We start from the raw sequence: 18,900 nt of genomic DNA on the forward strand, positions 1-18,900 counted from the left end.
GAGCCATAGCTGCTCCCACTTTGTGATCTGTTTGAGTGTTGCAGAACAGAGCCAATTACTATTTTCCTTCCACTCATAGTCCTTTGGATCCAGCCCAATGACTAGAGCATGGTGTCGTATCACATGTTTTCATGGAAGACAATATTCTTAAAATAATTAAAGGATGCTTTGATCTGTCTTGCCAGGCTCTGTCTTCTGTCTGGTGGAAACTTTCACATTGAAACTTCTGTAACGAAAACTGTTGCTTTCCTCTCTGTAAACCAGTAACAGATCTTATAGTCATGATTAGGAAATGCACTTTGATGTGTTTATTCAAAATGTCCTAGAGATGACACAGCGATAATACACTTAATTCCCTATTCTTCTATTAGTATACCAAAATGCACTCCCCATATTGAAACAACTAAGTTTAATTTTGACCAAAAAAATCCCTGTTCAAGGCTAAAAGAATGTGTGGGTTACTGCATTTCCGGTTGGATTTTGGACTACACAGGCTGGTACCCAGTCTCTACAAACAGGAGGAAAGAAACATTTCCTGACTTCTAAAGCATTTCCCTCCTTTCCTCTTGTTTGCATAGCCTTCATTTCATTTCCTATGCCAAAATTATTGCACAGCTGAACTTTTCCATAGCAAGCTTTGCATACACAAGACAATTTAAATGTCATGGGCTGGATCCAAAGATGGGTTAGCAAAAGAAATCTGGCACTGACACAAATTGTTATGAAACAACCAGCAAAAGGCATTGGCTGCATTCACACATCACAGTAAGCCTTAAACCATGATTGGTAAGCCAAATTTTGTTCTTTGATCAAAGTTTGTTTAAATTTAGACATACTGCTAAGCCAGACTTTGTTTCCTTCGCAAGCTAATAGGAAGGACCAAAGTGGATACAATTCACTTATATGCACTACTTCATGGTATATGACTTCCCATGATGTGCAAACATGGCCATTGGGTGACACAGTGCAAGAGAATTCATTCTTCTAACTTATAAATCTTAATATGGCTGATTTTGGTTTTTTGTTATGTATTTTGTGTTTTTGTGTTGTGAACCGCTCTGTGGTCTTTGGATGAAGGGCTGTATACACATTTAATAACTGAATTAAATTATTAGTATGCATAAGTACTTCATAGAAAACAACCATGAACTTTAATTTTCTTTGAAACCATGAAGCATAAAGTTAGATTTACCTGGTCCCTGAAGGGTCAAGCTTCATAGTAACACAGAAGCACAATTTAAAACATTTTTTTTAAAGGATATAATTATTTTTATGTTGTGAAAATAACTGGGCCCTCTTCAAGTCTTTGAACAAAGTCATCTCACAGGTACATGCAAGCATATGTCAAAACACTCCAGAATAAAATTCTACTTTGCTTTTGAAGTTCTACTAACGCTGCTGACCACCAGGTGATGTGGACATTCCTATCACAGTGGGATGCACATCTCGCTGTATCCCTTTCCTCCAGCACTACAGAGCCTTTTGGGAAAACACATGCAGGGTCATGCTTTGACACTGATGTCAGTACTTTGAATGAGACTGAACTTCTGTCTTTGCTTCTGCTCCTCCTCTCATGCTTCCAGAATGCTTTGTCCACTTTCCCTAAAGGAACAGCATCCCCATTATCTATAGTTATAGGTCTAGTCCATTTCTCTGTCCTAAATTATCCATCCTTGTCATTTATACACATATATACACATACTTCATAATAATGAATTGGCACTCGCATTGGAATTCCATTTGCTCAGTGCTATCCATAATCTTATCATTAATTTGTAAAATTCTATCCTTATCTTCTCCTCTGATTATTTGTTGCAAGCCTTCTTTCCTGTGCACCTCTTTGGTTAATTTATCCATGGCAGCCCAGTTTTAACATGTTTTAATAACCATTCCCAAATTGTGGTTGATTGGGAATGTTTCCAATGTCTTGCCCATAATTGTCTTAACAGAAATCAATGAGTTTCATGAACAGTTTCATAGGGCTTGGTAAATCTGTCTTTGTCACATTAAACGATATCAGTAGGATATGAACCAAATGTGAGAGATGCCATCTTGAGATATGATGCAGTATTTGTTGCTCGTACACCTGAGCCTGCTGGTATCCCTATCAGATATGAAGATGATATGCTCCAGATGCCTTACATTCTAGCATTTGAATTGAATGATTGAGGATATCCTATTAAGTTGCACTGGTGTTCTAAGAACCACTGAAGCAACAGTTTATACTGTATTTGCAGACTTAAGGGCATTGTCTTAATAGAATGAAATATGGGGAGCCATGTTTGTTCCATAATGGGAATTCCAAGATCCCATTCTCTTTGAATTAATGCTGATTTTGATTAAGAGTACCAATTAACAGTGAAGTAAGTCCTATTATATTCAGTGGGGTTTATTCCCACATAAGAGTGCACAGAGTGTGACTCTCCTCTGACTTTTCCTGAAGGGGGAGGACATGCTTATGAAAGGTCATTGACACTGGTGAAGGTAATTGAGAATGACAGACTTACAAAATGTAGTTTGAAAGTGAATAGAATAAATCGAACACTGCATAAACAAAATAGGGTGAGTTCTGTCCAGCACATGCGGCTGATAGCAAAAAAGTGAAGAGTGAGAGTTGAGGCTTTAGAGTTGCCTACATTTCTTACGTGTTCCTTGAAATACTTTGTGCAACAGACCAGCTTCTGCATGTGCTGAAGTGGTTAGAGTTTGTTGTTTTGTAGCTCAGATGAAATTCTTGCTTGAGCTATCAAGCTCACTGGGTGGCCTTGGATAAATTGCAGTGACTCAACCTACTTGCCTCATAGGGTAGTTGCTGTAGTTAACAAGAGAGAACCCCAACTACATCACATGGAACTTCTTAGAGGAAAGGTGGGGTGATAATATGCCATAGTATTCCAGCCACATGCTACATACACCTGACTTGACAAAATGTTTCCCTTGGAGGATTTGAGCATGAGTTATTGAAGACTGCATTTGTTGTTCTTGTGTAGATACTTCCATTGTAAAAGCAATAGTGCAGGGATGTGGCTTCCCATTCACTTTTTTTTTTCAAGTGAAGAGAAACTGGTTTGACTTGTATTTCTTGTGTGATGAACACATTCCAAGACACTATGCTTATTAAAGTATTTAATTTAAAGTAAAGTACCTTGAGTGATGTTACTTAAAAGTGATCCTGGACTTGAACAGAGCAGAAAGAGTTGCATATGCTGCTGTTCTATTGTGTTACATGCAGTAGAAAGTTTACTTACATATACAGCCTTCCCTTCCCCCTTTTTACTGAAAGGGTTGTAGAATGTGAAACAATCCATAAAGATTTATAGAGAGAAAACTATAAAATTATGAAGCTCAAAAAGAGGTGTGGAAATGTTAGCTATAGGGGAATAATTGAAAGAACAGATAGAGAATAAATCCTTATTTACATTATATATGTACACACACTAGGACTGTGTGATAAATCGCCATATTGTTGAATACCGGTATTAAAATAACATTGTGATAAGTGTTTTGACAAGGCAATATAGCTGTGAACAAAAGGTGGAGACTTGACAGCTTCCCAGGGGGTAGCTCAGCTGAACAGATACTTTACAGATAATTTTCAGGCACCATGTCTCCTGCTTTGTTTGTACTCTCCCTCCTCCCCTCCTAATTGGAAGTGGGGCTTCCGCAGCTTCTGATTGGCTGCAGAAGCCGCAATTTGGTTTTCTAACATTTTGGAAGTTGAATAGACTTCTGGAACAGATTCCATTCGACTTCCAAGGTAAGACTGTAATCATCGTTGACTGTTAAGGATCCACACCACTGTAAAATATTTCATGATGATGATTTTATTTTATTTTTTGTATTTGTATAAAGCTGCTTCAAGACTGAATGTGCCCAGTTAAATAAAAGTATTGCTGTGATGATTGGGAATGTGGTTTGTATAATAATCTTTAATAGACGTAGATCATGTTGTTTTCCTTCCAACTTATTTTTTAAAAACTAACTGAAGAGAGAGGTGGGGTGTAATCATGCTTGTTTATGGTAGCAGGGAACTCATGAAAAATACTAAAGGTTGGAGAAAATTCCAAGTGTCTAGGAGTGGGAAAACAAAATGCATGGATCTTCTGCTCTTCTGAAAACCAACACATTCTGTGCAGAGAAGATAGATAGTGATAGAATCTTCCAAAGAAATTGGCTATTAATTTTTTGAGAACATATGTACAACCATCTGTGAAAAAAAGATGCTGGCTATATATTTGATTTGATTTATTGTATATGTTTGTGGGGTTCCAACAAAGCCATTTTTAAATATGCTTAAAACATTACTTCTGAGCGACATTGAACAGTCAGATTCCTCTGGTCTGCACCAGTTCTAGGTCAGCCGCTAGGCACCAGCCATGGTTGGAGGCAGAAATGCTTCTGAAAATCAGTGGCTGGAAACCAAAGGGAGGGGGGAGAGTTCTCTCCTGCTCGAATCCTGCTTGGAAGTTTCCAACATGCATCTGTTTGGTTGCTGTACAAACAGCATGCAGGACTAGATGGGCCATTGGCTTGATCCAGGAGGGCTTTTCTTAGGTGAGATAATGTTAGCAGAAATGAGAGGTGGTAGCTGACGATGTGGACATGACATTACCAGTTGGTGACTTGAGCAGCGGTGGAGGGCAGATAGGTCACCATGGTGCAGGCACACAGCTGCTTATTGGCCAGCTGCATCCCATGTGGGCATGGACCTATGACATAATATGTCCAGGTCCACGTGGGGTACATTGAGCTAGTCAGCAGCTGCTGCTGACCTGGCACCTCTTGCCTCCAGTCCCCCACCCTCCAAAAAGGGCACAATTTCCTCTTAGGAATGTGTGCTGCTCCTTTGAAGAATTTTTTTTTAAAGCAAGAAGTATGTGTAAGTCCAAAAAGTGTTTCAGAACAATCCATCTCCTCATTCATCATCTCCAGATATACCATATGCACAAAATGGCGCCATAAATGGAATGTCTAGGCACCGTTTTTGTTTGTTTTGGTTTTGCGGTGGACTTTTTTATTATTATTATTATTATTATTATTATTATTATTATTATTATTAATTTTATTTCTGTACTGCTTTATATTTTAAAGAACAAATCTCAAAGCAGTTTACAACACATTAAAACATGAAATAGAACAATCCAGAATAAAACTCTCTTTTTATGGCAATGAATGCTTTATGTCTGCTTGGCACTGTGGAGACTATGTATTCCAATTATTATGTATTCCAAAATACATAATAATTTGTTTTAATGAAATTAAATTTGTTTAATTAAGGAATTTTAAATTGTAAGTACTGTATTGTATAAATGAACTGTACTTTTACTTTCCAAACATGATAATGTTATGACAAACCAAGTGGCTTTTGATCTGTAAATGGTGTTAAAAATGCATATTTTCCTATTTTCTCTAAGATTTCCATTTCTTCCCCCCACAAACCAGGAAAATAAGTGCACCTTGCCCCCGGTTTCAAAATTTCTATAAATTTTATACATCTGCACCTAGCATCTGAAAGGAAACTACCACCCCTGTATTACTGGCCTTCATCACCACTTGAAAGTGGGTATTATTATGCCACTAGATAAAAAAAAAATTTAAAAAGTTTATTAGCTTGTAGCCCTGAAAACACAGGTTTGTGTTGCAGGAATGCAATGGAGGAGTTCTTACTGTGATTTCATATTTTTAGTCTGCATATTCCTTGATAAATAAATTTATCAGGAAATAAAGGACAATTTTATGCTGTGTTGTATTACTGTACCTTATTGCAGTGTACTACAAACCTAAAGTGCAGCTTTCATGCAACAGCCACATGAAACACATGTCTTGGAGTGCGTAAAACTCAGCAGGCTTCACTCTGATCAGAGCCCAGATCTAACTGATGGAACATAAGGAGGACTTACCCTTCTATCAAGTCGGACCATTTTTTCCATCTAGCTACATAATATCTATACCAGGGGTAGACATTCCCTCCAAATGTTGTGGACCATACCATCTCTCTACTACTCTCAAGTATCAATTCTGAAAAATGGGAACAAAAAATCCAAAATGTAATGCTTTGGAGTGCTACAGATGAAATTTAAGGACAAAGGATGGAATCCAGCTGTTCTGGTCCACAAATGCAGTATTACATAATATAAAGGAGTTGAAGCATGCAGTTGCCCCACCTTCTGTTTAATAGAAAGTAGGCCCAGTGGGTGTCACAACTGCTGGTCTGATGCAAAGCCCTGTTGTATACTCAGGTCACTGCAGCCATGGGTAGGATTGGGTTGTTGGGCAGTACTTTTTTCCTTTTTGGAGGTTAAAGCAATTGAGTAAATGTATTTTCACAAGTGCAGGGTTGCACAGTAGTACTGCAGTTTCATTCTTAGTACTGGAATTTTGTAAGCGTAACTTCTGCTTTCTTCCTTTTATGAAAAAAAAATTTTAGATATGGGAAAATTGTGTCTACGAAAGCTATTTTGGATAAAACGACAAACAAATGCAAAGGTATGTTCCTTGTTAATTCTTTTTCAATTTTTGATTTAATATCCTTTAAAATTTGCTTTAAACACACACACACACACACAAATGGTCTTGCCATGCATTACTCTGGAGCATTTGTTCCCTAGTAGGTCTGGAATGTACCCAGCCCTACAAACAGGGTGCCAAAACTTCAGATGACTTCAGTCAAATTTAACATGCATGGCACTGTTTGCCATTTAGCCTCAGCTTCAAAGAAGAAAGGGAGGTTTGAAATGCTTCCACGCCCCCACCCCCCTTAGCCTGCCGAGATGAGAACTCTTTACAAAGGACCATTTGACGGCAGAAAGTATCTGAAAAGATTACATATTGTGTAAATTGGCTTTATTAATTAGAACGAAGTAGTGTTAAGCAGTTCTTAATTGCATGTTCCAATCCTCTAATTGTATTTGTGTTCTGTTTCTTTTTGAATATAATGGAGCGGGGGGGGGGAGGGTTTCATTTTCACTGACATAATTATAGCTGGGGGGGGGGAAACAATAAACTTCTTTCTGAGACACCGGGTGCATTAATTTAGTTTGGTGACCTTCAGTGTAATTATGATTAGATCATTTCCTAACAGAATGAGTGGTGGGTGGAACGTAATGGCAAACACTGACATATCAGGTTGCAGCCCCTCTTTCCAAAAGGGGAGGAACACCACTCTTAAGCACAGGAAAGCATCTGCCAACTTAGCAAGGCTAATATTGACTCCCTCCACGATTAGGGACAAAGTTGACAAGCAAGAACAAAGAAAGTGAAAGCTCATCATTAACCGAACCCAAACATTTTACTCAAAGGCTGGTGGTAAAAAGCCAGTTATTTCAGAAAACATACAGAGGATTTTAATCTCAAAAGAGATTCTATTAATTGGATTTGTCCACATTATTTTCATGCTGATGCTAAACTTAATGCTCAGATGTATCCAGTGTTTGAAAACAGGAATTACTTAAATTGAATTAGGCTGCAGTCCTATACCCGTTTGTGGGAGTGTCCCAGGGACCTCATCTGAATAAACATGTATAGGATTGCAGTGTTAGGATGACAAAGTACCTTTTCCGTGGTGGTCCCCAGCCTGTGGAATGACCTTCCCACCTACATACAGCAGGCAACTGTAGTGAGCTTCTACTTACTCAAGCTTCCGCAGGCCTTTGATACTAGTCAAATGAGTCCTGCTTACTGCAATTGTCATACGTTATCCTTCTTTATTGGATTGTTTTGTACTTAATTGCTGTGCAGCAATCCCTCATTTCATGTGAGGGGTCTCTTCCCAGGAGGTTGTGGGGACCATCCAGAACAGTGTGGAAGATGAGTGCAGAAGGAAGGTAGAAGCTGCACAAGCCGTCTCTCTTTCTCTTTCATTAACAAAGGCATATGCTAGAACAAAGACTCTTCTGCGAATGGAAAGACTCCATTTGCAGAAGGCCACTACAGTCGTACCTTGGAAGTCAGACGGAATCTGTTCCGGAAGTCCGTTCAACTTCCAAAAACCAAAGCACAGGTTCTGAGTGGCTGTAGGAAGCTCCTGCAGTGAATCGGAAGCCACAGAGGCCCCGTTGGACGTTCAACTTCTGAAAATAGTTCGCAAACAGGAACAGTCACTTCCTGGTTTGTGGCATTTGGGAGCCAAAATTTTCGAGAACTAAGCTGTTTGAAAACCAAGGTTACGACTGCAGTGTATACAACATAGTGTCTTCATTTTTCTTAAGAAAGAGAATAAAACGTAATCTTACTTACAATATCTAAATATATTAAATATATATTATATCATATTTTATTTAGAATATATATATAAAATATTCTAAATATTGGGGGTATCCAATGAAGTATCTCTGTAAGCACAAGGACTTTGGACTGCACAGTGAAAATTCACCTCCCACTCTTAATCCCTGTGCACTCCCTAAATCTGTTCTGGGACTTCCTGCAATGCTCCAGAACAAAGTTGGGAATGTCACCCTAGGTAAAGATATGGAGGGAAAGTTCCATTGAACAAATGAAAATCTTTGCACTAATAGATCTACTTTGTTGGATACTATCTACTGTGATTTTAAAAAAAAAATATCAAAGTAAAGCTTTGCATTTCTTTAAATGTCATATTCAAGGCATATAAAAAGGGCTTTGTTGACTTTCTCCCTTTTAATCAAAAACTTAATTTCAAACATTTCTGATAGTTGGGGAAATGCACTACAGTAAAAAGCAATACAATGCACAATAAAATCCAAATCCAAACACAATCTATATTCCAAATAAATTAAAACTTGTAACAACAAAGGCGAAAGTAAATAAAAAGGTATTCAGCAACTGAACTAGCAGTGGCATATGCCTTATTGCTCAGGGAAGGTTATGTGTGCCACCACCAAAAAGACTGCTTAATCTCCTCTGTTTTACCACCATGACCATCATCAATAAAGAACATATAAGAAGATGCAAAACAGTCTCTTTAATTTAGTATATGGGTGCACTCCCAGTTGCCATCTAATCCTTGACTGGGTTTAATAAAGATTTCCAGATTCCCATCTAGGATGACTGCGATGAGAGTGTCCACCCAAGCAGACAGCATGCATTCCTCCTTTTAATTTAACTGCATGTAGTGAAAATCTGCTGGTCTGCACAAAGCACTAAAAACCATGAGCAAGCATTAATGAGCTCAGACACATCCTCTTCTTCACATCTTCCTGCATGGCTGCATCTTCCTAATTTACTTTTAGTTTCAAAGAATATCTGCTTCGTATTACACCCCAGTTTACAACAACCAATGATTAGTTGCTAAATAAGCCAACTTCAAACCATGGTTTATGAAGCTGGCTTGTTGTAACAGTCTGTTGCTTGTTTTAAACCAGGATTCTTGGTTCATGCATGTTGCTCACCCATAGTTCTTTCAAACTAGTCTTGGCCGTGTGGGTAATAGGGAGCATGCAGACCCTACTCTTTGCTGAATCTCTCAGAAGCTTGCCAACATAAGCATTGAACCATGGCATGGTGCAAGTATGAACCAACCCAAGAATAGCATGTTTTTTAAAAAAAAAAAATCTGGATAAGCAGATTGTTGTATTTAGTGATATTGCAGTCATATTTCAGTGCAGATAAGGGTTAGCAACAAATATGGGCTAAATACATTTGGCCATTCTCTTCATGATGAGATATCACCATTCATGGATGAATGCCCATTGTATATTGTATATTCAGTAGATGTATAAATAATGTGCATATACAATTTTTGTAAAAGGCTACAAGTGATAGCCTTATATATGGCACTGAACAAGGAATCATTATAGGCAGTAAATGGAGCATGTGCCAATAAAAAACCAAATCCAAACAAATGTCTCAGATATTTGTTTTTTGCAATATGAAATGTTTCAAACTAAGACAACATCTCTTTTCTAGTGAATTGTGCAGTAGTAACAGTTAAAGAAAAAAAGCCTTTTGGAAGCTCCGGAAAACAATGCAGAGTGTGCTTTCATAGACGCTATTTCCTCATCCTCATTTTTCAGGGGATGGTTATGAGGATGAAATAAAACATGCATGTTATAAGCCATTGCCCTTAAGCTTTCAGATGAAATAGGAAGTGAACACTTCAGCTTTTCTTACCCAATAAATAAGCGATGTTTTAAATTCCAGGTTATGGTTTTGTAGACTTTGACAGTCCAGCCGCAGCTCAGAAAGCAGTATCTGCTCTGAAGGCCACAGGAGTCCAAGCACAGATGGCAAAGGTAAGATAAATGCATTTGGATCATTCGGAGAGTAACCTCAGAAACCTGTGGCCTCCAGTTATTGTTGGACTTTTTAACTCCCATCATCCCTCACTGCTGACCATATTGGCTGGGGATAAGAAAAGAGTTATAGTCCAGCAACACCTGGGGAGCCACATATTCTTCACCCCTGCTCTACACTCTGGTGATAGTGGATCCTTCCTGGCATGAAATCAATGCCCTCTCATCAATGCCTTCTCATAATGGACCTTCTCATGTGTACTTGAAGTCCTCCATCATTTAAAAAAACAAAACAGGCTCATGGGGCAAAGTCTTAAACCATCACCTAGGATGACTTTTGACAGTACTACTCCTGGGGTAGTTAGATTTTGTTACCATAAATCTATAGCGATGACAATTTGTCACTTGAAGAGAAACTAAATACTTTACTCAGGAAGTAGTCACCACTTTTGGCTACCTTACAGAGCATGCCTGGAATCTTCCCCCTCTAATTCCAGTCTCCAGCCATGAGTGTTGTTGATTAATGTAGCCAAAACAGCACAACAACGCAGAGAAAGGAGGTTATCAGTAGAGGAGGGGAAACTCCAAGGTTTGCAACAACAAACCTTTAGGAAGAAAAGTAAGGGAAGATGAAATCTCCAAACAGCCCAATGAAGACAAAATGCTCAGCAGGTACCACTTGTAATACTAAGCTAACCATCAAGACAAAAAATATGTCACTACCAGGCACATATTCTCAGCAGCTTGTTATGACAATGAAACATGCATTGTTTCTTGTTTTTAAAAGATGGAACACAACAGTTTTCAACTCTGATGTTTATGCTGCATTTATGTTTTTGGGGGGGGGTGCAATTGTCCACATTAAGGCCTATTTACCCATCTCCCTTCTTACTCCCCTTAAAAGAAAGGTATGTTGACTTGGTTATGCGCATAATATGCAAGTTAATCAGGAACCAAAAGACCAAGCTCTACAGTATGACAACCAGTGTTCTGAGGTCATTTAGTACTCCAATATGAAGATGCTTGCAAATAAAACCAGTGAGTGGCAAATTCTTGTAAATAGTTGCAACTCCAGCCATCACATACTGTGGCCTAGCACATGGAACTTGGACTAGAAAAATGGCTTGCTTTGGAGATGGAGGAAGCCAAATGTCAGGCATGGTTCACTCACTAAAAAATAAATTGCGGTATTTTTGTCAGGTTCTGCTGATCTAGAATCAGCCATTTCAGCCACCAAAAGAAACGTAATCTGATAAAACTCAAGTCAGTCTGAGTAATGCTACAAATGTTGCTATTTTATAAAGGCCAAAGGTTGCCAACAGAATGCATATAAATTAGGAGAATGAGCACTCTTGTGGAAAGAACTGAACAGCGGGGAGCGGGAATAAACTTTCTTCAGAATCTGAACTTCATTAAATAGAAAGTCCCTGCCATTTCCTGGAAAATTTTGTATTGGTTATAGCAGCAAAACACTTAATTTTTCTAAAGCATATTCCCCTACTTACAATGGTAATTCAGTGCTTACCTCTCTGCATTAACGGTATATGAAATGAAAGAAGTAGAAAATGACTGAAGAGTGTGAATCTTTGCAGACTTAGAATAGAGCAGTTCAAATAGTCTTTATTTGTATATCAAACTTTCATAAGACCAGCAAGTGGGAGCCACTGGTGTGGTCGTTGCTCTTGTTGTTATCCAACTACAAGTCGGTCAAAATATAATTACAACAAAAGAGATACATTAATGATAGAGATATAATGATAGGGATATAAAGGCAACAAAACTCTCTGGGATGCGTGGTCATCAGCTGCCAACACACTGTAATAGCAAATCTATTCCAACAATACTGTTTACCTAAACAGAATATATATAATTTCTTAAGTGACTTGCAACATCCTGAAAAGTATGTACTCCTGTACTCTGGTGCACTAATATATTATAGACATACCCCACCTTTCCACAAGGTTAGTTAATTTTATTGTATTTACTATTTTCCATGTTTTGATCCTCCAGTCTTTTGCTGTATGGGTCCTTATCTTTGTCCAGTTGTGACAGATTATAATGCAGGCAGCTGTCAATAATGGGAAGTATTGTAAACCATGAGTGATGCAGGTCTTCTGCACATACATATATTGCAATCATTCTTTAAAGTCTATCCTTCCAAGTTTGAAAACATTGTACTTTCTAAAATATTCAAGTGACTAAATAATGTGAGAGCCCCTCAGAATGATTAAATATGAAACAAATCTGGCACACCTTTCTTGTCCGTTCTGCTTCTTCTTGAGTAATGTATAAACCAGGGTGGCTTTTTTCAGCTTAGGCAATATTTTTCCAAATTCTCCACTGAGGAACAGTGGAGCTAATAACCTGAAATGTCCTTGGATTAGTTCCAGGACAGCAAAATGAAAACCATATGTTTATTACTTAATGCACATTTTATCACATGCATGCACACTTGCTCTTACTAGATGACTTTCTTGCATTATGGCTGTTCTGTGGGTCTCTGTGTTAATGGTGGTGTCATAATATTTAATATCTAGGCACGTGACGGGTGAGAGGAACACACAAAACAAAAACTGGAAATAGTGCACATTTGTCTCCAATGTTAATGAGCCCTCTTTGTGTGAATTTGAGTTTTAAAAGCGGCAATGTGTTCATGGTTATGCTCTTAAATTTCAAACGGAAGTTGGAAACACAAGAGGATAGAAATCTGAAAAGGCAACAGTGCTCTGAACTATGTGTATGTGCTGATGGGGTCACTTATAAAACTCAAAAGGCAATGTGACTATAATTTCATCACCCTTATTACATATGGTGAGTGATAAGCATCAAATTCCATAGTATTTGGAATGAGCAGAATTTCAGTCAGCAAAAGGGAGAGAAAGGGAAATGTACTTCACATGTGAATAGCAGAGTTGGCTAACTAGAGATGTCATCCTGGTTCAGGCATGCAGAGACCACATTTTCTAGATTATATAGTGGCCTGGACCTAGTCTGATGGAGAGGATAAACCTGTGTGTGGTTTGAACCATTGCAGACAGAAGCTTACAAGGTTCAATGTTCCTTTGCTTGCTTATTTTGAAAATCTCACACAGAAAGCTAACATGTCACAGAGAACACTAGCCTAGAACCTGTACATCTAGTTTGCTGTAGACTGAGCACTATGTTTACTAACCTGCATCAAGAAGGAAATCTAGTTTTAGCCCATAAGTAAGCTTAATTTTTTGTGTAATGCAAGGGACCATTATTTACCGTTATGTTGGCTGGTTAAAGGGGTTAGGGCTATAAAGTTAGGCAGCTGACAACATTGTTATATAAATGACAGGGTTCAGGAGATGACATCTTAATGTGTTTGCTCTTCAACAAAACATTTCCTATTTTTAATAAGGGCTATTGATGCTGTGTCTTGATATCTCGGTGTGCTGTGTAATCTTCTTAAAATATATAATATGTTTGCTTTTATAAACAAATTGCTTATGAGACAGCTTAAAGTTTTGCCTGTAGGGCCTTAGCAGTTTCATTTATGGTTATTTTCTGTCCTTTTCTTATGTTGCTTTTGTCACCTGATGAACTAATCTCCTTACTCCCCTCTACCACCTTCTCACTCTTTGCAAAAGGTACAGCTCTGAGTTGGGCTTCTAATGGCTTTCTGTAAACTCCCTTTAATCTTACTGCCACCCCACATACGATGTACCTGAATCCTTCCCATCTGTAATGTAGCCAAATAAGTGGCATGTGGTGCAATACAGTAATTTTATTAAAACAGAAGTTATGTGATCACTTAGTGCACAGAAGGGTATGGTTTCTGTTATGTTTTATTCCCCCCCCCCCCTTTGTTACATATAAAGCAATGGTTATGTAGTACTAATACTATTCTATTATGCCAACCCTTGCTACCACCACTCAAACACACTCTAAACACCTCCAGTTCTCACTCCAACTACCACCCAGTTTGAAACTCAACTTATTCTCTGAACAGTCTCTCACTAGTGTTGAGGCTCCCTCTCAAACTCTTATTCAGTCACCACTCACTTCCAGCATTCCAAGAACTCTCTACTTCTCCCAGCCTAACACATACCTTAATTTAAATACCATAATTACCTACACATTTACCTTAATTACTCTAATATTATGACATACACACACAATTATATTTACTTAAACACCAGAACATCACCGTAGACAATAGAGTGAGATGTCTCTTACAACATACTTACTCTGGACCACTGCTTGGTCTTTTGGATTCCGATTACGTGAACTGAAGTCTACTTCTTAAGTTTATTGTGTTAGTTTGCCTACTCCGCCCAACTTCCATGAGCTCAGTGCAATGTTAAAATGAAGTCTGAACACCTATACATGCCTACAGTATATGCCCATTGATTTAATTAATTGAGAGTTCCTCTTACAAAATGAAAAGTACCGGGTATTTATTTTTATTTTTTCCCCATGAATGTTTTTGGCTTTTTGTGGTCCTCTCAGATAAGGTTAGTGGAATACACGTGGAGCTTCTAAAAGGTCTCATTGCATTGTCTTCTTAACAAAGCCCTGAACATCTTCATACAAAGGGTTGTCCTCTTATCCAAAAGGCACTTAGGAATGTCTCCATTCTCATGAATTGAAAAGAAACGCTGTTTCAGATTTGCTCAGCTATGTTCTTGTACCATAGTCTGGTGAAAAATAAAGGCCCCTTTCAGCCATGCTGCTTGTCTTGTTTGAATGCCACTATAATCAGGAAGCAGAAACTGTATTTTGTGTTCATACATAGATTTAAGACCAGTATGAATGGCACATCATTTTTCTGTTTCAGTGAAGCTTTCTAGTAGCAGTGCTGAAAGTTCCGTGATGGAATTGAATCGTGGAATCTTGTGCTAAGCTCTATGAGGTTAAGACTTCTCTTCCTGCACTATCTGCCCTGTGAGGAGGAAGAAGAGGCTAGGGAGGCAGGCACAGACAACATTAGGGCCTGCTCCAGTGGGACTGTCCCCTCCCATCAGGCTAACTTTGTTTTAGTCCTTTAGAATCATAAGCTGCCTTGGGTGCCCACACAGAAAGGCATATATGAATGCAGTGAGTGAGTGAATGAATGAATGAATGAATCAGGTACTAGATTGTGATTGTCAGCACTGAGTTGCAAGCTGAGGAATAATTTGGTCATAATTGCACTAATGTGCCAAAGACTCCCATATTATTGTGGGTTGCTACACACGTTTCCTCCGGCAATACTTAGATCATTTGGGGGATGGGGGTGCAATCTTTCCTCAGGTGGCAAGTTTTTGAAAGAGTTACATGAGCATCATTTCACTTCACTACCTAGGTATATCCCTTGTTGGAAAGCAAGTAACATACTGAACCATGATATACATGGCACTTTCTCCCCTGCCATTGCAATGGAATCAAGTTCTATGACACAGAAAGGATTTATCAATCATGCCTACTGAAAATGTTGCCATACAATGTTAACTTTGCTTCCGTTGGCATTTTTTATATTTGACTAGATAATGCAAGGTGTGTTTCTTGTTTTTGATTTTTGGCTTTAATTCCCCCCTTTCTCTAACTAGTTTAAAGCTTTAGTTCTATACCCACTTACAGGGAAGTGATCCCCATGGAACATAATGGATCTGTGTTCCCTGTCTCTCTCTCCAGCTTTCAAAGAGAGCTAGATAAATACATATGGTGGTCCCCATGTGTTGGGATATTGTTTTGGTGCTCCCAGCATACTGAGAGCTTCTACTAACATGGTCTTTTAAGGAAATCTGCAATAAGCCCCACTAATCTTTTGGAACTTCCTGAGGGTCACAGCCTTTCTGCAGAGCAAATAGAATGCAAAGCTGCTTGCAAGTATATTAAAACATAACAAAAGTTGTTAAAGCAACAGTTAATTTTTAAAATATTAAGTGGGAGGAGGGGGAAACCTATATGACAGCAGCCAGAGTGGATTGGATCCAGCCTTGCTTACAGTAGACCTACTGAGATCAGCAAGTTAGTTGTGGCTAATATAAGACCCATCAATTTCAATTGTTTTATTCTAAGCATGACAATTTATCAGCAGAAGCTATGAGAGGAGGCTACATAGCCAATGTTCCCAGACAGAGAATTACATAATGTGGACTCCATGATAACTAGAAAAAAAGGCCCAGCTTTATATTACAACTTGGCTCTACAAATTTGGGAACATGAATGAAGGATTCAGCCACAGACCTCAAAGACCATGGAGGTATATCCACGGTGGCTGCAATTCATCCATAAAAATTTCTACAACATATGAATTTTGTTGCAGTTATGAAGTTTGCTGCCTCTGCTGATCTTTTCCCCTATTTTGTGCACCTATTACACAATATAAGCAATTCGAGGCACCATTCCAAACTAAATAAATACAACCACTTTTCTTTTTTTTTAAGAGGCTTAGTATTTCAACTTGTTCAGGAGGGGGGGAAACTTCTAATTATAGAGATTGTGATTTCAAGGGTGAGCTCTGTGTTCTAAGCGGTCTTGGAGCACAATTATTTCAACTTCATGCTTCATGTACTTTTTAAAAGGAAAAACAGGATGTGCGTGAAGACAAAAAACCATATGATTAAACAATTAACCGTGCTGTTAGCATTACAACAGCATTCATTGTAACAAAGTACCTTTAAATAGTTCCTTGAGATCAATGAACAAAAACAATAACCATGCTAATTTATTTTATTTTATTTTTAGAGAGAGGACCCTGATAATTAGCTGACTAATGTAGACTTGGGAGTTATTTTTTACTGATGCATTTTTGTGGCTGTTCCAGACCAGAAACAAAGCCATATATGGATGCCTAGTTCAACCCATTTGCTGAATGGGTCAGAGCAGTAACTGACAGCACTGCAGCTGAAGCTGAATAGTTTTACATTTAACTGTGGGTGCATCTTCAGTGATACACATGAGCACTGCTTCCATGGGAAGGCAGGCCAGCTAGGATCGAATCCCTTTTGCCAAAAGGGTCTTCCATACAGTCACATGTTTTCTGAATGGCTGTCTGTTAGCCGTGACCCTTTGCAATGGAAGAGAAAACAGATGTTTTATCATGCTGCCAAGTTGTTGGGGCTTCCCCCCCCCTTGCATGTTAGGAACAGTTCTACACACAGGGAGTTTTTGTTAATTAGTTTCAGATGATGACTGGGAGTTTTACACCATGCAGGACCTCCAGTTACTGCTCTTCTCTCCAACACCCCACCCCCATCTGCCACCCCTGCCCTGCTCAAGTCGATGCTCATGGCTGGCTGTCCCCATTTCTTAATAAATGCTGAACATAGCTTTATGCTTATTAGATACTTAATCCCTTGAGTGCCTAAGGAAGAATAACATGCATACATACAGAAGAACGCTAACTTAAAATCAGCCTTGTTTTGATATGCTTGAGGAAAAGCAAATAAGTGAATTCAGCAGACTCGAAAGCTTTTAGTTCTAAGTTACCTTTCCCTCCCTTTTTGTTAGCGGAAGCCCAACACAGGAGTTCTTCTTTTGCAAGGACCAGTTTACTTCTTGTATTTGTTATTCAATGTGGTGCGGTATTAAACATAACTATAATAAATGCAATAAAACAATGCATTCCCTTCAAAACAGAAACATAGCAGCACATTTTAATACATAATCTCAAAAATCTTTACAGAAACAGCAACAGGACAACAGTATTATAAAATATCATAAAACATCCACCATGCAGTGTGGAAGGTGAAATAAAAGCTGGCATCAATTATCTGGGAACGCTTATCCAAAAACAAAAACAAAAATATGTATTTAAAAGGTAACTGAGACAAACTACTTTTTGGTGCCTTTTGTATTGCATAAAGTGGGTGCCATCATTGAGAAGCCCACTGCTGTGTTGCTGCCTGATGTATTTTTTGGACAGGCCAAAAAGCATCCTCTACCTAAAAGCGTTGCTGTGTTATCCTTCCTTTCTTTTTGCTAGATAGGACCTGCTACAAATTGCTGAGGTGACACATATGCTTGCTGAATAATTTTGTATTGTATATTCAATTTCATTGTCACGCCTTTGAGAAGCATGTGCTTCTTGTGAGTCTTTGCTAAATGGATTCTCAGAGCCTGATCGTGCATGGAAGTTGCCCTCACTTTAAATTTGTTACTGGTTTGTATGAACACCTTGGGGTGTTTGCACTATTCTGATGTCATCTGTTTATTCGTAATCTGCATCTTTATATAATGTTAAAATAGAGCCAACGACTTCTTAGACTTCTCTGTCAAAGAGAGAATGAGATAGTGTATATAAATATGGAAGGCAGCTTCAGGAGGCAGAAAAAGAGCTCCTGATCATACATGCTCTAATTTATCTCAAGCTCACTCAAACAAGATAGTTAGAGCCAAATACTCCAGTGCAAACATACAGATTCCCTTTCTGTCTACAACTGTCCTCGCTAGCTTCAGGGGGTTGGATAGGAGTCCTGAGGTGGATTTCTAGAGGGGAAATTGGCAACAGAAAACCTATGGGCAGAAGGGTCTCCTACTTGCACATCAGAATCTTTGAACCCGAGCCATGGTTTTTTGACCAACTCTGAGCAAAGCCACTTTATTCTGCAGAACTTTTGAAATAGGCCTTGTGATCTGTTGCAGACTTTCATGTGAATCGTCTTAGCCAACTGATTAAAATTGGGACAATTTTTTCAGGGATGCAGGATCCAGCATGGCAAAAGCCTTTCCATGGTGCAGC

General features: G+C 38.6%; 1 protein-coding gene across 4 annotated transcripts in view; it reads left to right on the forward strand.

The window, feature by feature from the left end:
• RBMS1 (RNA binding motif single stranded interacting protein 1) overlaps positions 1-18,900 on the forward strand; it is a 128,462-nt gene that overhangs the window by 86,616 nt on the left and 22,946 nt on the right. For all 4 annotated transcript variants that reach the window (XM_083579542.1, XM_083579543.1, XM_083579540.1 and 1 more), the window contains exons 3-4: positions 6,428-6,486; positions 10,117-10,208. In XM_083579542.1, coding sequence (XP_083435668.1) covers positions 6,428-6,486; positions 10,117-10,208 — 151 coding nt within the window. The remainder of the gene's footprint in view (positions 1-6,427; positions 6,487-10,116; positions 10,209-18,900) is intronic.

Source organism: Podarcis filfolensis (assembly GCF_964270895.1).
Source record: "Podarcis filfolensis genome assembly, chromosome: 1".
NCBI classification, from domain to species: Eukaryota; Metazoa; Chordata; class Lepidosauria; order Squamata; family Lacertidae; genus Podarcis; species Podarcis filfolensis.